The sequence below is a fragment of the Anarhichas minor genome, unplaced genomic scaffold (assembly GCF_050575085.1).
Source record: "Anarhichas minor isolate MPS153535 unplaced genomic scaffold, ASM5057508v1 ptg000007l, whole genome shotgun sequence".
Classification (NCBI taxonomy): Eukaryota; Metazoa; Chordata; class Actinopteri; order Perciformes; family Anarhichadidae; genus Anarhichas; species Anarhichas minor.
Window position 1 is genome coordinate 11,322,642 of NW_027466453.1, and position 20,623 is coordinate 11,343,264.

The 20,623-nt window shown below is 39.4% G+C and overlaps 1 protein-coding gene across 1 annotated transcript; it reads right to left on the bottom strand.

Moving 5' to 3' along the window:
* Nucleotides 1–9,554: 9,554 nt before the first annotated feature.
* stxbp2 (syntaxin binding protein 2) lies at nucleotides 9,555–19,912 on the bottom strand. The gene is made up of 19 exons (XM_076085793.1): nucleotides 19,806–19,912; nucleotides 17,064–17,113; nucleotides 16,906–16,987; nucleotides 16,369–16,445; nucleotides 16,189–16,264; nucleotides 15,896–15,999; nucleotides 15,315–15,463; nucleotides 15,148–15,232; nucleotides 14,447–14,577; nucleotides 14,218–14,325; nucleotides 13,939–13,996; nucleotides 13,751–13,816; nucleotides 13,297–13,377; nucleotides 12,039–12,180; nucleotides 11,739–11,845; nucleotides 11,554–11,652; nucleotides 11,372–11,457; nucleotides 10,330–10,490; nucleotides 9,555–10,227 (listed from the first exon to the last, which is right to left on the bottom strand). The coding sequence occupies exons 1-19, from the start codon at nucleotides 19,840–19,842 to the stop codon at nucleotides 10,148–10,150; spliced, it is 1,779 nt and encodes a 592-aa protein (XP_075941908.1). The 5' UTR covers nucleotides 19,843–19,912; the 3' UTR covers nucleotides 9,555–10,147.
* Between the last annotated feature and the right edge of the window lie 711 nt (nucleotides 19,913–20,623).

Below are 20,623 nucleotides of genomic sequence, written 5' to 3' on the forward strand. Positions count from 1 at the left end.
CATATGCCCATCATAAACTGTTTATTTATTAGATTAAATAATCCACGAACGATGGAGTGCTCTTTTTCAATTTACCACTGGGTATACTTCGGACATGACTGGTGGTGTACTCAGCATTTATGAGCACAATCAAGTCCAAAAATATGTCAAACTCATAATATTGTCATCTCTTAATGACAGTACTTTTTTTACGAGGAGTACAATTATATCAATTTCCAATTTTGTGTTGAGTTGAGGTCTATACATCAACAATGTAGTCATTATGTAAAGTAAACTAACAAATGCAATTAATTTGACACTGTACCATGTCTATTTTGGTACAAATCACAAGACTTTTCAGTTAAATTGATGTGGTTTTACTGAATTTGTTTTGTAATACTATAAAGAACTTAAAAAGATATTTATATTTTTATAATATCTATACAGTACGTAGTGAACATATCACTGTCAAGCACCAAGGTCAAGCATTCCCTGACCAAATTGTGTGGGACACTTAAGCTGAGTGTATCAAAAACAGCTTCAACTGAATGGCATCCAAGACGGGTTGGTGCAGCAAACTGTTCTAAACTGTCTCTAATAATATTAATAATAGGCTCCTTCAATTTTTCACTTTACAATTACTTTGCTTAACTTAGACCGTTTTCATACTATGTCTTTTTTTATGTTCAATTTATTGTTGTAATGCAAAACTTAAATTGGTCTACCTATAACTTGTGTTGTAGCATCTTGACATACACAGGATAACTGTGAATTTCTGTTTGGATCAGTTAAGGTAAATTCTTCAAAACAAAAATAATAGAAACGAGTCAATTGCAGGCTCTGGATAATGTATAACTTATGTTTGAATCTTTCATATTTATAGTTACAGTCTCCATTAAAATGCCACAATGAGTACAGACGCAGAGATGGAGCAGTATGGCCTTGCGGCTATTTACCTCCGAAAACCATGAGGAGAGGATCAAGGCCCAGACTGCTCCATTTGATGCCGAATCTGCCATCTGCCTTCTTTGTGACTTATCCTGATGAAATGAATGTCACGGGCAAACTTGTCAAAAGACTGGGTGGAAGACTGGGTGGCAAAGGCATAGTTGAGAAAGACGGAGTAAAGGTAGGTGACCCTCTACATAGAACCATACTATTATGCGATGTTACTGATGAACTTTATAATGTCTCTCAAAATCTCAAAACCTTTTCACTCCATATTTATCAATCACTGTAAGATGAGAGGAATCCATCACAGGAACCCACCAGAGCTGATAGAATCGAAGAGCGTCATGCACCATGGTTGATCTACTAAAGTTTTTACTTTGCTTGAATGAGTATTAAATTGATCATTTAGATCTGTATGTGCAAATGTTACATCCTCTACTAATGCAGACCTACTCCTATGATGCTGTAGTTGTGGAAGCATACAAAGGCAAGAAGAGGATTGAGGCTCCAACCCACATCTTTTCTATCGCTGAAAAGTTCATCAGTTCATGCTCACTGGGCAAAGTTACAATGTTAAAATGTGTTGAAATGTGTATATATGCTTGAACTTGAAACTTTATAAACTTTATAATGATGGCAAAAATGCAGGTAAAATCAGTTGTGAAAACTGTTTGTGAGAGGGAATTATTTTGGATGTTTTGCTTTTACAACTACAGTTTTCTATTGAGCTCCCTTTAGGATCAACTCATTGCAGCCAGCCCTCTGCTGGAGGCCCATGGTAATGCCAAGACTGTGAGGAATGACTCTCGTTTTGTAAGTGGTACATCAAGGTAAGATTCTGAGACTATTACTGAGACTATTACTACTTTTACTTAAGTAAACATCTAAATACCTCTTCCAAAGAAACTTGATTCTGCTTCAACACTCCATAAGTGACAATTCTGTATCTGAACAGACTGAGGAGGACAAGGAGAATTTGATCAGACTTCAGGATCTGGTGGACAAGCTGCAGCTCAAAGTCAAGGCTTACAAGAGACAAGCCGAGGAGGCTGTGAGTCAACTATATTCATTTGCCTTATCGGGCAGTGAAATGAATGTTATCACCATTAGCAACTAAATTAAATAATACTCTTAAACCGTTCACAGGAGGAGCAGGCCAACACTCACATGTCCAGGCTGAGAAAGGTCCAGCATGAGCTGGAGGAAGCTCAGGAGCGCGCTGACATCGCTGAGTCCCAGGTCAACCAGCTGAGAGCCAAGAGCCGTGATGCTGGAAAGGTATCTTTTTCATTCTCTTTATATCATATTATAACTATGTGCATATTCTTCCTCTATATATCCAGTATTTTACATTCCAATGTGAAATACACACACACACACACACACATATATATATATATATATATTGCTTGCCCTTTTCCATCAATACATACTGAATGTTATTGTATTGCTAATACAGTCCTACAAACACTGGCCGCAAGTAACTAATTCTCTCTCTTACTTTCAGGGAAATGACTCTGCTGAATGAGACACAAGACCGAGCTGAGGCATTTTAATAACAGAGTTCATACAATATGAGCCCCTGATCATTTTCTTCTGTAAATCTTCAATAAATGTTAAACATGTCTCAAGTGTTCTGTCTTCTTTTTACCCCTTTGTTACACCTCTTTGTCTTCGTGTGTAGTTGAGACACACAAATAATTTACAGGAAACAGTGCCTGATATTGTAGTGGATTAATATCTCTGTAAATTGTTAAAAGTATGCTCTAGGCTGAATTATGTGTTTTAACTAATCAAGAGCAAACAAGGCTTACTTTCTGTTTTTATTGTTTGGCAGAATAATGGGTTTAATTTCAACCTACCTACGATTTCTCTCTTTGGATGAGCAGCTAAAACAGCATTATCTTTAACTGCATACATTGCATTGACATTTGAAAAAGCAAAGCTTCTTATCCACACTACGAAGCTTGAAACTAAATAGACCACGTGTATATGCAGACGTAACATTTAACCAGCAAAAGAAAAAAAGGAAAATCAAACGCCTTATCAAATAACCGACCCAGTTCTGAAAATAAAAACAATAAACTTGAGTTGTACTACAGCGAGAGCTTCTAATTAGTGTGGAAAATGAAAACTACGGATACAATTTCATAAACATTGCTCAATCAATTATTTTCCGAGCCAATTACTGACACTTTACATTCATCTCTGTTGCTTTCCTCAAAATAAAATGTACAAAGTGGCACCTGACTATTGTTTATTGCCACCATCCTTCCTATCTTTCTTTCCACCCCCCTTTCCCTTTCCTTGCACTGCCTTTTCCCTCCCCTTTCCAGGATCCCCTTTCCATTTATGGCCGCCTTGAGCCACACCCTTCTGCAGCTGGGCTGTATGAATCTTCTCAATCAGAGAGAAGCAGTCTTCATCTTGACTGATGGGGCTGGTCATGTTCCCCTGTTCATGTGGGGTGGAAGATGACGGCCTTGAGTTGGCTTTTCTGGGACTTGCATGGCTCGGAGAGCAGTGCCTGGACATGACATCTTCTTTTAGGACAAGGTTTAAGTTGAAGGACAGGGCCCTACCAGGTCCCGGGCTCAGAGGGATCACAAGGTTATCTCCAGGGGCTCCTAGAGTGAGGAAGACTTCTGGGAACGCACATGGTTGGTTGATATTCTTCTGACCCTTTGACACATAAGCATAGATGAAGAAATGAATCTTTTATTAAGGCAATAGAAGGCAAAAAGCTCACAATCTACACAAGCGGTGACACAGCTTACCTGCTCTGGTGTGAAGCTCATGGACACCCTCACTGTCACCTGTGAAGAAATAGCGTGTCATTGTTCTATACAAAGTCGTTCGGCGATGCATGTTTAGTTGTTTTGTTCAGTCATTGGTGGCCAAATGCAGAACAGTTCAAAGACTAGAGTTTAAAATAATCACTTAAAGCAGCAAGAGTTGTCATTATCAGCAAAACTCACACATGGGAATCTGAGAAAGGAGCATCACTTCCACCCTAACTGAAACACTTAACTGGGGATGGGTGTGGTATTTCAAATTATGGGCTCACACAAGTTCGATTTTTTCACTTGCAACAATTTGGTGTTCTCTATTTGAACTCATGAAGGAACCATTTTGGTAATGCAGTCTACTGGCGTTACTTTATATGACCTTATATTAGCATATTAAAATAAAAAAAAGAATATGAATGAACAAGTCACCTGTGCTGGGGAATTTAGCTTTTTCTGATATTCTGTCTCAAGGGTAAATGAAGCAGATTTGGATACGGCTCTGGGGGAGCCAGATTCTGCATAAGCCATTCGGGATGGTGAGGTAGGTCTGTAACAGTCCTTCCTTGATGTTGTTGGTGTACTTTCAGACACGGGGATGTGCAGTGGAGAAGCCTTGCAGAAGAAAAATAAAAACAAAAGGCAGTTGAGCTGTCAAGTACTCCGCTGTGATTTATAGAATCATAATTAATTGTGGGTATGAGGCTGTTAATTAAGCAAATATTTCCATGCCGACATACTTTCCTCCTTTACATAAAATACAGATCTGCAAATACAGTAAAATGCTCCACATCAGGAATTTAGAACCATATTAAAATGTTCCAAAATCTTTTTAACTCAACTGACAGACATACATCATGTGGGAGTGTGATATAAAAATGACAAGGAACTAAGCAACAATTGGCAATATTCATTATGTTTATAAGACTAATATTATAAATGTTGTGTAACTTACTGGGATTCCAGCCTTTGCATTTCTACCATTTCCATTGCTTCTTTCAGAATTCCCACTTATCCCTGGAAGGGTATGTAGTGCAACACGCTGATCGTCTAGCCGTCGTCCCTGAGTGGAGGCAATGATTTTGAATAATGCGTCAGCGTCTGCACCTGTTACGGAAAGACGAGAGTTATTTCTGTGACATCTCAGAGACAGAAAACACATACTTGACCTTTCCCTGTGTGTTTTCCTGACCTGCGGGTTTACTATTTAAAGCGCTTCCATTGTGTGTGGGTGTGGCAGGTTTACTTCTGCTGGGTTGTAAAGAGCAACGTTGGTCTTCCATACGTCGCCCTTGTGCATTACTCATCATTTTAAAGAACTGCTCCTGGTTAGCTGGAGATGTCTCCTAATAAAGGATTAAAGAAAGAAAGGCAATGAGAAGTGGGACAACGTACAGACAACTTAGCAAATAGAGGCTGCCACTGAAATGAAACAAGTACATTTTTTCTTCAAAAGATTGTGGAGGAGGAGCCTCCCTAACCATCACTGATGTAATTTTAACATCTTATTTTGGAGAATATACGATTACAGGAGAGTAGATGTGTTGGCAAAACTATAAGCTGTGTTTTGCGCAGCATGACGTCTCACCTGCCCATGTTGGTCCGGTTTGCCGCGGTTTATGGAGGGAGACCTTTGGGGAGGTTTATTAGATGTGTCTGAACTGGGATGCTCTTTGCGGTGAGGAGATGGGGTACCCAGATTTTGGGAAATGTGGGGTGCTGAACATCTCTGTTCATCCATTCTTGAGCCCTGTGGGAGAAAAATAGGATTCATTGTTATAATGTTGGATCAAAGCAGTTGCACATATTCTTCACCTGCAAAAAACTATTGTCATAATGGTTTCACAATGTTTTTTGCACCGTTCTGTGTATCGGACCAACCTGGACTTTGGAGACCATGTAACACAAGTGGCTTGCATCCTTCTCTGCAGCAGTTGATGTCGATGTGGTACCTCCATTCTGTATCCCTGGCAACGAAGGAAGAGAGACTCGCTGGTCATCAAGCCGTCGGCCCTGAGAGTTGGACAGCAGGCTGAAGAACATTTCAGAATCCGGACCTGGGACAGTGAAAAAAGAGACGCGTTAGTTTTAAGGTAAAATGTGTTATCAATTCAATTATCATTGTAAAAACCTTAAATGCAAGAATAAAAACAGGAAAGCAAACATATTATTCTAACCTTTGGGCACAGTGCTCTGACTGGGTTTGTGTTTGGGTGTGGACTGGGAACTAACATTTAAGACACATCGCTGCTCATCCATTCGCCCACGCTGGGAATGACTCATTAAGGAAAAAATGTTTTCCTGTTCAGCTGGAGTCAAGGCCTAGATGGAAAAAAAAAAGTGTACAGTACATATTTAGATGAGTAAATAAATAATCTGCAAAAAACAAATGGGCGTTCAGACTGCAGACATTATTGTTTCCATAAATAAATGTAATTTACCTCCTGGGATAAAAATGATAGCAGTGACTTGAGCATATACCTGTTTTTGAGATGCTTTATCTTTAGTCTTTAGTAGTTCTATGTATGAGCCGGGGCTGAATGAGGCCGAACGTGGAGGGCCTGAACCAGATCCAGACGCACCCTTTGTTGGTGCACACTGGGTTGCCGGGGTTAGGAGTTGAGGTATAGAGCACCTTTGCTCGTCCATTCTGGAACCCTGAAATGCATTACACCAGCGCGTCTCAGCATCTTTTCAGGAGGCACACTTTTAACACATAGAGTTCCACAGAGCATTGAGCAAATAATGACTTCATGTAAGAATGTGATCATAACATACTTAGCCCAAAAATAATGTATTACTTTTATGTGCAAAAATCTGCAACAAATTTTAAAATAATTCAACTGTTCTATACTGTATACTGTACATAAAAAAACATGTCTAATTCCCATTTATAGTTTTTGCATTGAACACATTTACTATATCCCACTTCTTAGCATTTTTTGATTCACTAGGTACATTGTGGTTGTATATTGTATGTGTCTCATGCATATATTTGTACAGATTTTATTATATTTCTCATTCCTTATTTCTTGTCTTTATTATTTACTTATACCCTCTACATACATTGTGTTATATATTGTAGCAATATGCACATCCTTTCTATTTTATTTCTACTTTTCTTATATTTCTTTATGCTTATATATAAGAGCAACTGTAGCATACCAATTTCCCCCCGGGTATCAATAAAGTATTTCTGATTCTGATTACATCCCATTTGTGCAATATTTTGTCCACAATCTAATTTCAAATGTGTGCAACATTTAAAGCCATAGCCAACATCACCACAGTATTTTGGTACTTTCATCAATTGCTGTTAAAACTGTAAAATATTTAGTTCTTTAATAAAGGGAACTACTAACCTGGACTTTAGAGACCATGTAACACAAGTCGTTTGAATCTCCTCCTACCGATGTGGCATTTTCCTTTCCTAATCCTGGTAATGATGGAAGAGACACTCGCTGGTCGTCAAGCCGTTGGCTCTGAGTGTTGGCCAAGAGGCTGAACAACATTTCAGAATCTAGACCTGGGAAGATGACATGTGAAAACAGCTGGGATAGTTAAGTAACTATATAGAACTTTAAAAACAAAAATGCAACTTGTCTGAAACTGGATCAGTTGGGAAGAAACGGTAAGTAAGAGGCAATTACATACATTGCACCACACTTCTGGAAATGATTACAGAGATGAATACAGCCAGTTTTAATTTTCACCTGTGTTTGAGGTACTTGCCGCAGGCTTTCTGTGTTTGGGTGTGCAGGGAGCACTCCTGCTAGGATCTAAGGAACAGCGCTGGTCGTTCATGCGTCCACGCTGGCCATGGCTGATTACATTCATGAAATTCTGTTCTTCATTAACATCAGGTAATTCTTCCTATTGGGCAAATACAGTGAGATTAAGATTTGACCAAAGTAAGGATGAACAACATTCAATAATGCATACATCATTGTCAAAGAGGCCAGTGGAGAGAGAAAAAACTGCAATCATTAAAGCAACAAGAATGACACAGTGGGACAGAACAGACTATCATAGAAGTAGTACAGTCATGCTCAGAGCGAACCTGTAATTGCTTGTCTGGTACCAGCAGATGCTTCCTGTTTCTATCTGGAGTACTCTCTGTCACAGAAATCTGAGGTGCAGAGCCGTGATGGTTATTACTCCTCAGATCCTGAGAAAACAAGTCACATTTGAGGTAGACTTCAGTCATTTATTGATCCCACCAGCTGTGCAGGTGGATGCACCTAGCACTTTACAACCTATAGTCTAGTACCTGGTGGTTAAACCCTGGAAATGACACTTGCAGTTCATCAAGGTGTTTCCCCCCATACTTTGAACCTGTGGGGAGTAGGGGTGAAACAATTAACAATCTACAAAAGGACACGTACAATGCAAATAGTATCTTCGTGTCTTCTGTCCCAACCTGCAGGTGTGGGTTTGATTTGTCCAGTTTTAACAGGACTCAGGGAGCAACGCTGTTCTTCCATTCGCCCACGCTGTGAATAACTCATTATGCTGAGGATCTGATCAAGTCCTGGGGCTTCCTGTTGAACAGGCAGAAGGAAAAGCAAATAGTGTGACCAATGCAAAATGTGAAAGTAATATCAAAATGTTATGAATTATAATATTTTACATAGCAAACAAATAAAATACAATGTAGAAGAATAAACATTAACAGGTTTGCTTCTTTTGGTCACTTACAATAATTAAACACCACTCTGTATACAAGTAATAAGATACTTAATGCCATTCTATACAATTAGACCCAAAATATCAGTCAACAAGGCATCAAAGCGAAGTGGCAAAATGTACACAAACTTACAGGCATGGGAATGAATGTTTGGCTACAAAGGTCTTACCTGCACAGCGTCGGTAGCTTCTGATTTTGAGTCCACTTTAGCGGCTGCCATCACAGAAAATAATACACAAAAAAAAGGGAAAGTGTCCCCCACTGAAAACAAGATGAAATGTGAAACAGTACAGAAAGTTACACAAAAGTACTTGCAGTAAGTGATGAATGTATCTATTTGATGTGCAATGGAAATGAAGATCCTGAATGATGCTACTCCAAATGTGTACTGAATAAGGCTCGGTGGAAAGCTTTTAAAAGGAGTTAAGTCCTGAATATTAACCCATTGACATTAATACCCAAGCCAGTGCCCTGACCGTAATAGTACCATCTGTAATCCCAGATTAAAACATAATCCTCAACATGGTGAGGGATGATCTTTTTCACCAGTAGGTGTACATATTCTCCATTCTGACCTAACCCCACATTTTAAATATATGTTGCATGTAGGCGTACTCCCAGGCTGTGATATTGAGATTAACAAAACTGGCACTGCGATAAAAATAACATGTCTAACTCAAATCCTGCATACAAATATACTTTAAAAAAATAGTCATATACTGTATGATATACTGGTGAAAAGGATCAAATGGTAAATTACCTTGTACTTTAAACATGTAGAGTGATTAACGGAACCGTAAAGTGTCAAAATACTTATCGGTCCAAGCTGTAAAAAATAAGTTATGAGGACTGAAAATGTTCTGCCCACGTTGATCACATAATATAAACAGTATATTCAAACTAGAGAGGTTTGAGTATATTCTCTGGACGTTAAGGATATTAGGATAGCATGTTAGAGGTGGTTTAATAGCGAAGTCAAGAGACGTCCACAATGATTTAAAACAATTCTGAGCATGGAAGTTTATTCTTCACTTTGGGATCAGCATGTGGGACAAAGCTTTAAAGTGGACCATGAGTTGAGATCATTTTTATTTATTTTTTTAAATGTATGCTGACTGAACTTCCACTGGAACACTATGCACAAGACACAATTTCAAGTGAATATCAAGTTTCTTTTATTACTAATTTTTAACAACAAAGAAACAAACACCCACCACACTTGTTCCAAGCAATATATTAAAGCAGATGGTAACTGTGCAAAAAAAAAAAGAAAAAAAAAAAAAGTATTCCATACTTAATGTCACTGAATATATATGTTACATACTTCTATTGGCTTATATACATCCACATTAAACTTGATACGATTTGTATTGTGAGATGATCCAGTTTTAAGGGAATAACGACATTTTTAAGTACAAAATCTAATATATATTGTAGTAACAAAAATAACAATTTGAATGAGAATAGTAAAATAATCAAGATATTATTAATGTCTAATGAAATATTTTAATACAATTTCAATCACAGTATACAGAGCCCAATTCACAACAAACAATAAAAAGATCATTCTAAAACAAAATAAAGAATCACAAATGTTTCCTTCCGTGGCTACATCTAAGATTTTCTCCTCACGTTTCACTGCAGACAACAGAGATGCTGTGACAGAAGACCAGCAACCAATCATATCAAATGAAAGACTGAACCCTTCTTCCAGTGTGCTCTACCCTGTTCAGGATCTCACCATCTAACAGTCAGGATTAGGAACTTGGTCCAGACTCTTCAGGTCATTAAGGAAGCTGGTAGGAGTCAGGATGTGAGAAGACCCTGTCAAGGAAAAAGTCACATGTTTAATAAAAGAGGCAAAACTTCTTGAACGCTGCATTTTTTGGGACAAAAATCGTGGCCTGCTCGACAGCGATCGCTTACCAATCAGCACTTCCCATTTCCCATCGGTGGCTCGAGTAACTTCGTAGGCGGAGCGCATCTCTGAATGCGACAGCCCACCAATCACGAATATAATAAGTCGAGGGCCGGAGCGATATTCTGTTGGAGATTTATTTTTGTGCCACTGTCCAAAACGTGCGCTGCTGTAAAAGGAATTAAAACAATAGATGAGCAACAAGTAACTTTACTAAAACTACGGGCTAAGCAGCCAGTTTCATGACACGGAAATGATCCATCGATGATCATACCCAATTTGAATAATAGCAAGTACTTCAATAGTATGCAATGCTTTTCTTTTATACAGTATTCACATGAAATTGGCTCTGGTAAATACGTGTGAAAATCTTATAAATGAATTAGTCCTATAGGCAGCATGTCAGACCACACAACTTCTTCCAGTCTGGAAGCAAAAGGCTCATTATTTAAAATCAGAGATCAAATTAACCTCTTTTTCAACGGTCATGTCCGGTTATATATAGCATTAACATTATTGACTACTTTTAATTCTGCACTTTGCTAAAAAGGAAGGGGACAAGCATTGTGCTTTATGCAGATTATAAGTGAATCCAGATAAAAATTGCCTGGAGGGATTATAAAGTATTCAAAGCAAAACTGGCTTAATTTATTGTTGTCCTTGATTCACTTCATCACAAGCTTGGCTTTAACTCAGTTACAGGGATAAAAGCTTTGATTTGACAACATTAATCTGTCTGCTACCCCAGTTAATATCGTTGTTGTTGCTTTAAAAAGCACAATCACGGCCCAGAGGTCACAGAGACCTTTGACCACCAAATTCTTGGAAGTTCATCCTCGAGTGAGAAATGACAGGAATAGAGACCCACAAAGCAAAATAATAAACTGAACTAAACTAATGAACGAGTATTACCTTGGATCATAAGAACAAAAGGGCACATTTCAAAATGTTTTTGTTTCATTACTCATTAACCAATTATTTATTTACGTTCATCGTGAATTGGAATAAAGTAACAACGTGCAGCCCATATTTGTTTCCAGCAGCACCTACCTGATTGCTGTCTGAGTTGTGTTGATGGGAGCAGGGTCAGAGATGAATGGCCACAGCTTTCGGTCCAGTTTGTCATCGATGGCATTCTGCGTTACAGAAACACAGATAGTGTGAAAAAAATCTGAGGGCAAAACGTAGCAGGTGTGCCGGCAACATCAGACACGTGATTTGGGCTTTAGTACCTCCATGACGTCTTTGATGAAGGGAACCCATCTAGAGAGCTGGTAGGTGCTCTCCGTGCGGTCCTTGCGCTCCGGCAGTGTTTTCCCAGAATTGCGGCCCTGACGAACAACATGACGCATGTAACAAACACTGAAGGGGAAATGATATTTGAAAACCGCAACCACACTGCATTAAAGACATCTACCCCAGCTATAATGTTGCAGCCCAGGTTCTGCAGGTTGGTGATGATGTTGCTGTCGGCCTGTATGTTTGCATGCTGGATGAGCTTGGCAAGGTTCTCCTCCCCGATGCCTACACGGATAACCAGATATGTTACAATGGTGAAGGCAATGACACCACTTACTTCTCTGCTCATCACTTCACAACTTTGATCACGTTAACGCTTCTAATTAACAGTCGCACACAAGAATGCTTTTTGTGCACAAAGAAATGTAGGGTTTGAAATGTATTCGTTAAAATAGGAAGAGTTTTGACAAAGTCGCACCTTTTTTCTTGTGGAATATGTACAGCAGTATGATGCGGATTTTGTCATAGGCCTCAACTTCATTGTTGAGGAGCACAGGAACAATGTTCTTCATGGCATCCTTTAGAGGCTCCCCTTCTTCGTTTGCTCCCATTGCCAGGTCCTGTGGAAGACTCCCGTGTTTAAACATTAACTTCTACTACAACCTCAATTACACCTGTCAGCTGACAGACGACTCACAGGGCAGCTGACACAGGAGGAGGACTAACCTTTGAATCTTTTTCCTCTCTCTTTCATTGCAATACTATGGTTTTAAGTTTAGTGAAAGGGTCCGAGCACTATTGCTTTTATTCTTATCCGAGGCACTGTGTGACCTCCCATAACACAAATTTGGGCAAAGCCTCGTTAACGGCAATCAATAACGAAACATTTTGTGAGCAACTGAACCTAGAGAGCGGCTACAAGAGCACATAAAAAAAAATAGAGCACATTGTTTTGGTTGCAACGCTGCACACAGACATCTGTATTGGGTTGCCCAAACAATGTGGAGCACTAAAACAAATGGCAGCTGACAAGGGGCTGTTGCTGGTTGGATCACACGGTCCATCTTTGAGCCAAAACATGCCCATTGGATTAAAGAGGCAGCTTTCAGACATGCCGACACTCCCATTAGTGCAGTTGAGGGATTCACTCATATAAAAAGGGCCCCATTAACACTTGCATGTGATAATGCCACAACCATGCATCGCTTAACATTTCCTGTGTGCTTTGGACTCATCTGATACCGGACTAAATGTGGCAGAATGCATCCCCCTCAGAGAGACAAAGCAGGGCTGGCTTATACAAACGGCACACTGGGGCTTGGCACTGGTCTGGACCGTGGCTTTATCCCAAGGCTCATGTTGATGGAGGGATTTCCACATTACTAAGTAGTGCATGTGTTATTAAATGCCTTTACAGTAACAGCTTCTTCTGCAGATATATATATGGATGTTGACGTCCGGTCCCAAGCTTCTTATGCACCATTGCGATTCTACATTAAATATCACAAGACCAGTGGAGCTATAAATAAAGACGCCATAACGTCGAGGTCACTTTGCGTGGGGAGTGAGTGAGACCCTTAGTTGATATCCTGTGATATAAAAACTACAGATTGACGGGTTGTTTTGCCAACAACAGCGCACGAGAAGACAAATTCCAAGAATATTAAACTTGACCTTTACAGTAAAAGTGAAAACATCAAATTTAATTCCAATCGGACACGCAAAAGATTACCGACCTGTTCCACTTCACAAAGCTTATCAAGAGAGGCCTTGAACGTCTTCATACACGCTTCGGCTAGGTGCAAGTGAGTAGAGTACTGTGAATGAAAATGAATTAGGATTATTGTGAATTCATAAATGTGTGGTTATAATAAAATCATCGCATGATATATAAAACCTATAAAAGATTTTTTCTTAAAGCTACAGGACAACTCTGATGGGAGACTTTCTGGAGTAACTCCAGAGATTCTTGACATGATGGACCGTCAATGTTTGGGCAAATGAACTACAACGTGGGCAACATTTAAGTTTAGACTTGTTTAAACTAACTGTTAAATTTAGTCAGAAGTGTGTCCTAATACAATATGTACAAAATCCTTACAGTACAGTACAGAGTACTCGCTCTACAATAGAAACATGATCATTAGATGATAATATTACTAGTGACGAGTTTATCTTCATCCCACTCACCATGCTCAGCTCCTTTTGGTACTGGGGCATCTTCTTTAACATCTGAGAGAGATCTTTTATGTTGGCCTGGGATGCAAAACATTTTTTTTTATTAAAAACGGCATTATAACATAAAAGTTGTCTTCATCATACATCATGGACATCTGTAATAACAACTGAACCAAAACGAGAACTGCATGAGCACTCACATTGTCGGTGCACATTCTCTTGCTCTGGCAAAAGGTGCGAAGAAGCTCCGTCACTTTCCTGCAACAACGGGTTTTGAAAATGATTAGTCAAATATGACGCTACTGTTTAACTTAACTTTCATTTATCGGCATAGTATAGTGTACAATTTCTAACTTTTCGGAAAGCAAAGTGTGCGTTTTCAGTTGCAACATAAAACCAGGAGAAAGCAATGACCAGAGCCGGTTGGGAAGGATGACAGTGACACGAGAGATACTTTCATCTAGTTGCGACAGACTTACTTAGTGACATCAGCGATGTGCATATGTCTGAGCTGAACCCAGAGCTCGTCATCTTCGTCCAATAACACTTCTCTGTCATTTGAATTCCCAATGCCGGTTGACTGATAACTGAAAACAAGTACACGCATACAACACGATTGGCTACGGAGAAACGGTTCGCCCCAAGACAGCACAGTGATCTGGAGAAGCAAATGAGCAGCAGTCTGTATTTAATACGATGCTCACTCACGTGTAGATATCCTGTTTGATATCTAGCAAGTCGTGGGCCATTGCCTGGAAGGTCAACTCATGCAGGATAGGCGAGATGGGATCAAACCCACGATCAACAATCAGTAGCTGGGATCGCGCCTTATCTGGACCCTAAAACCAATGAACAGAAGAGATATAAATTAAGACAAACCAAAGATTTAATGCACAAATGCATAATAAAGGAGGATCTAGTCGACAGTATGCATGAAAGATATGGCCCTTCGTTATCTTTTTGTAACTCCGTCATGCAGCAAAAGTCTTGTCAGCTTTTATCAATACGAGTTAGAAAAGAGAACGCTTAGACAGCACAGCCATTGTTATGCACTTCAGATGTATGGAGGCAAAAAGAAAACAGAAATACATGCCTGTTAAGACCCATCTCAGGAATAAGGAATTGTCAGCTAAGAAAACAGAAAAGGAGAAGGAAAAAAGGGAAAAGATCCAGCAAGGCGTGAGAAAAACACAGGAATTAAAACCCAGAAACCAAAGAAACCATTAAAACGTCCTCAGCCTGTGAAGGTGAAGAGCTGCCGAATCCCAAAGGAAGTCTATTCTCTGATGCAGAAAAGATGGTTTAGCAGGGGAAAAAAAAGCAGCTTAAGAATTTAGAATGGAAGAATTCTAATAATACAGTAGAGCACATAGGAATTGTTGTGGCTGGCGATGGATGTAGTTCCTAACCTCCCCCATGCTTGGGTTGTCAGCTTTGTGAGCAGTGAGGCGCTGGTGGACCTCATCAGCCAGTCTGGCATTCTCCTCTGGTCCCCTTAAGAGAGATACAAACAACTGAATCAGAAAAATTCTGTGAAAAGTTACTTTTAGTTGACTTCTGTGAGAGGTTTTCGTACTTGCGGTAACGGATTGCAGGGTACTCCTTCAGTGTATCGCACAGGGTCGCGATCTGCTCGGCCAGATTTTCCAGCATTTTGTCTTTTTTTTCATTTGGCTCAGAACTGTAGAAGGAGTACAAGGAGTTTGGATCGTCCAGGGAGAATATCTGCAGGGGTGAGAGGGGTTGAGGTTAGCCCTCAATTTAACCACATCATTTATGTTTACAACAATCAAGCTGCAATATATATATTTTTTACATTACCAACGGAAAAAAATGAGGAAATGATGAAATGTGTCACTCTTAGTAATACACCCTCAGCTCTAAAGGAGCGTTTACTCGTTTGTTTCACTCTTAACTCGTAAAAAACGCTCTGATAAACCCGCTGTATGCCAGCAGTCAAAAATCGACCCTGGTGGTAAAACCCACCAAACATCACACAGAAAACACTGGTGACACGCTGTTGAACATGGATTTAGCATTTAGCAGCTAGCCAGATCATTTCCTCGGGAGCTGTCAGTCACCAAAACACAAGTAAAACAAAAGTGATTGAGGAACAATGTGGCCAAAAGAATCAAGTAAAGAGGGGATCATTCCTACCTGAGACTCATACGGCAGGAAAGCAACATTGATCTCTTTTAAAGTCTTGACAACCTTGGAGACTCTGGATCTCCCAATCTCGGCAAAGAGAGCATCTGGACAAGCTATGGAAGCAAACATCAATAAATAACTTAGAAACGGCAATACAAGTATTCAGTATATCTTGAAACTTTAAATGTTTTGCACAATACTTTTGAAAATAGCTGATCAATAAATATGGTTCCTATAGGTTTAAGTTGTTTTTCATCGTGAAATCAATGATGGAAATACACACAGTACACAGACAATCTTACTATCGGTGAAGAAGATGTGTGCTGCTTTGTAAGTAAAGGCAGCGTCTTTGAAGTCATTAATGAGAGCACGAACCGACTGTAATTGAAAACAAATTTTGTTTAAAATTTTAGGATAGTGAGAAAGATCACAATGAGCACAAGAAGATCTTGTTGAGGGAACTCTGAGGAAGAACAGCTGACCTTCTCCACGGGGGAAATCAGATAAATGGCCTCCAAGCTAGAGATGGGCTCCCTGCGTTTATTGATGTCCTCCACAACTGAAAAGGATAAAACAGAGGATTTTTAATTCAATCTAAACAGTCTCACTTGATCAATATGCAACTGCAAATAAAACATCATCTTGTAAAAGGAAAAAAACAAATCAGTGAGTGTTGGCATATCAATCTCCCATGAGAAATTCACACATCTGCTGCTTCTTTTAATAAGGCTGGTGAGAGTTTTTTTATCAAATAAATCAGTGACCATTCATGCACTGGGGACAGTGGACATTTATAACTTAAGAAATACTTTGGCCATCCATTAGTATGTGACAGGACAGCTATAAATATCCCCCGATTGCTCTATGACAGTTTGAAGAGGTTGGCGAAAATGAAGCAACACCTGAAGAAAGTGTAGCTACTGACATCCGTTCTTTTTTATTTTTATTTTTTTAGTTTGAACCCTCGTGTTTGCGACTGATCCACAGGATGCAAGACCGTTAATTATCAGCATTCTTACTGGTCACGCCCTCTGCCAAGATGTCTGACATCTTGCAGCAAGAGGACAGAATCCGCATGCTCATGTGATCCACGATGAGAACCTGGAGAAACACGAGATAAACAGGTTAGAAATTCAGTGTGACAAGATCTTCTTCATTCCTATTGAGCAACTGTTACCTTCCATTCTCCATCCTTCTTTACGCTCTTTATGACCCCACTGAGGATTTCTGTAGAAGAATTAAATGGATGGTTACAAAACAATCAATAATTTGGAAACATTTCTTGCGCAGCACAAAAATGGTTTACGTGAATTTTAGCAACGACTCCAATATGGAAATATCTGGCAATGCGGTTTGTGAAACAGAACTGACATAACACCATAATAGTTTATGCCTATAATTTGCATTGACTCCCCTTTTTGTTACAGCATCCATTTATAATTTTTACAATTCATTTTTGGGAACATTCTTCTTTACTTGTAGACAAAGAGTGACATTTAATATATTGCGGATCAGTGGCTAAAGAGTGAAAAATACATGCGTTAATTGAAATGTTGTCTTTTCTGCCTACAGTCACTGTAAGGAGATTCAAGAGCAAGTCAAATATCTATTTGAAACGTTGTGACATTTCTTATATTAAGCCAATGCAAAGGGTTAAAGGTCGGCTGTGTGTGTCTAAAACTCTCTTAACCAGGAACAAACCTCATATTTACTACTTGTATTTACCAACTTGTGGTGCAACTTCCTTATGTGATATTGTTGCGATTACAGTGTACGAAGATCCGACAAAAGCATAGTTGTTCCAGTGACTTCATAGGCACAAGAGCTGAGGTGTGGCACTCCCTGTGAAACCAAGTGTGAGGGTCTAGTGCAGTGTTTTATTGTGACAGTGGGCCATCTTACCCAAAATGCTCTGAAATAAAACATACAGCGCAACGGTGCTATTCCACGAAACAAAATCCATCAGTCGTTAGTGTGGCTATTGTTTTAGGCCATCATATATTCACCAGGATCTGGGTGGCTTAACATTTCCTCCCTTTAATAGTGCACAGAAGGGAGGACGGTGTGGGAATAAAATAGAAAAATGAAGAACTACATCGATGTGATATCATGTTCATCACTCTACTTTCTAGTCTAACCTCATTATAAACCCACCTGTGACTCCCTAAGACATACGATTGATTCTTATAGGCCAAGTCTTATCACCACATCTATTCACTTGCTAATTGATGTGATAATTGGCTGGTTAATTCAGCAATTCATTATAAAAAAAAAAAAAAAACATTTTTACACTACACCTACGTTAAAGATCATTGTCATCACTACGCCATGAATTGTTTCCACGAATAGATTGGTGAGGGTTCTGGATATTTCAGTGGATACTGGATGTATATTTGTTTGCTTAGATAGGCATAACTATAATCTAGTTTGTACCAATTTACTTTTAACGACGTAGAACTGTCTGCCAGGACCACGAGGAAAATGAATCACTGACAAAAGGTCGTGTCATGCCCAACCCATTTCCAAACAGCCAACTGGAAAAGATGACTACTTGAAGCTGGGGCCTTCCACCTCAAAGCAGAACATCAAACCATTTTAGCAGTCTTAATCTAAGCCTATATATTTGTTCCCCTTTACAATGTAGCAAGATATCTGCATGCATAGTTGCCAGGCATCAGCCCCGTCTTGCCTCTGACAGAATGCTGTTATTTTTGAGTTTATGACTTGCGGTGACTTATATTAATTGGCATTATAGTGACAATGGAAAGTGGCAAGGAAGACGGCCTGCAGCTTAGCTTAACTTGTGTGGACAACAATATTTCCAAGGATTAGATCAAGCTCATAAGACCTGTCCACAGGCCACCGCTATAGCAGCGTTTGCAGATTTCCTAAGCCCAGGTCCAGCATCACAAACATGTGTTTTATATTCAAATCAGTTGCAATTAAAAACTCACGGTTATAAATAGGCCTAGAATAAACAAATAGCAAGTCATAGTTAGTCTGATCTATGAGTCCTGGGGTCAGAGTTACTTGTATTACTAGAGCACAATTGAAGATTTGAGCACAATTGAAGATTTGAGCAATTTGAGACAGGTTTGTTCACACTACACTCCTCCCTCTGACATAATGAAAAGGTTGCGTTAGAGTATAAATAAATTAGCCTTTAAACATTACAAGTTCTTTAGAACAACTGAACCCCTCAATGCAAATACTTATGATGTATAAACGTATATAATATTAAATAGCCATTACCATTACATGATGCTATTTATCTTTGATTTGCGAATCCGAAATGTATTCATTAATCATTATTATATCAAGATTTAAGAGATGCTTTAAGCACAATTGATTCTATGACGTTATTGAAATGGTTAGGCTTTTTGTAAAAACGAAATAAGTTAATATTGAAACATCATTTACTTTAAAAAACTTTTTTGTAACAACAGCTCACATTGTATTAATGACGTACAACACGATTTGTTACGGCTGATTTAACGTTAGTCCTTCTCAAGTGAAGTTACCGGACTTCCTCTTTGGGTTCAGCAGCTAATGGTAGCTCATATTTAGGACCAACACGACAATGGTCACAACACCGTCAGTCACTGAAGCCGTCGATTTGTACAACCGCCCAACAACAAACCACCCGTTCTCCTCGGCTAACGGTGTTACCAACACTCGCAACACAATACAAATGTGTATCCAATGACTTGGTTATCGATGACATTATGTCCTCAGGTAGTGTCATCATTTTAAATTGTGACTGGAACAGGAAGAACCTGAGCTCGACCAGCAGCGCTTCCGATAAAGGTTTAGCGTCAATTCATCGAGCTCCTTCGAGTACAAAATGAACAACCTGTGTATTTTATTTGTAATAAACTTCTGAAAGTGAACACAGCGATTAAACGAATGTATAACTTACTTTCTCCAACTACCGCCTTCAGCCCACTCGGTGCCATCTTGACAGCAACCTGTTGGCTCGCTAGTCGGTCACTTCCTTGTTGTTAAAGCCTGTATGAGTCGAGCGCACAGGCTTTAACAGTGAAATGTTGCCCTCTATTGCCTGATACTGCTATTGCATGAACACGTCTCATACACTTGATCCCAATTTGTGTGCAGTAACCTTGTTGAAACAAATAGCAAACGTGTGGGAAATATCAGTTAAGATACATTAATCATATGGTGCATGTTCAAAATGCTTTATGGATTGTTATTCTTTAAGGCATTGCCTTGCGACTGTTGCTTTTGCACTCCAACCATGCACATTCTGGGCAAAATGATTAGATGAGTGGTGTTGCGCAACGAATAGCACTGTAGTATCATATGATACATCATGGCACCATCACTTCATAAAGGGTGTTGAATCAGAAAAGGTTTATTGCCAAGTACGTTACACATACAAAGAATAGGTCTTGGTGATTGGTGCATAAAAATAAACAGTGCAATAGTATGAGACATAATTTAAATAGATGTTAAGCACTTGAAGTCCTGGGTTATTGTGGAGCCCAGGAAATGGAAGGACTCCACAGATTCAATGAGGGAGTCACACAGGGCGATAGGGGCAGGTGGGGCTGTGTTCTTGCAGAAATCCACAACCATCTCCACTGTCTTTAGAGCGTTGAGCTCTTAGTTGTTTAGTCTGCACCATGGTCAACAGATGGTCGATCTCCAACCTGTAGGCGGACTCATCCCCACCAGAGATGAGTCCAATGAGTGCGGTGTCATCCGCGAACTTCAGGA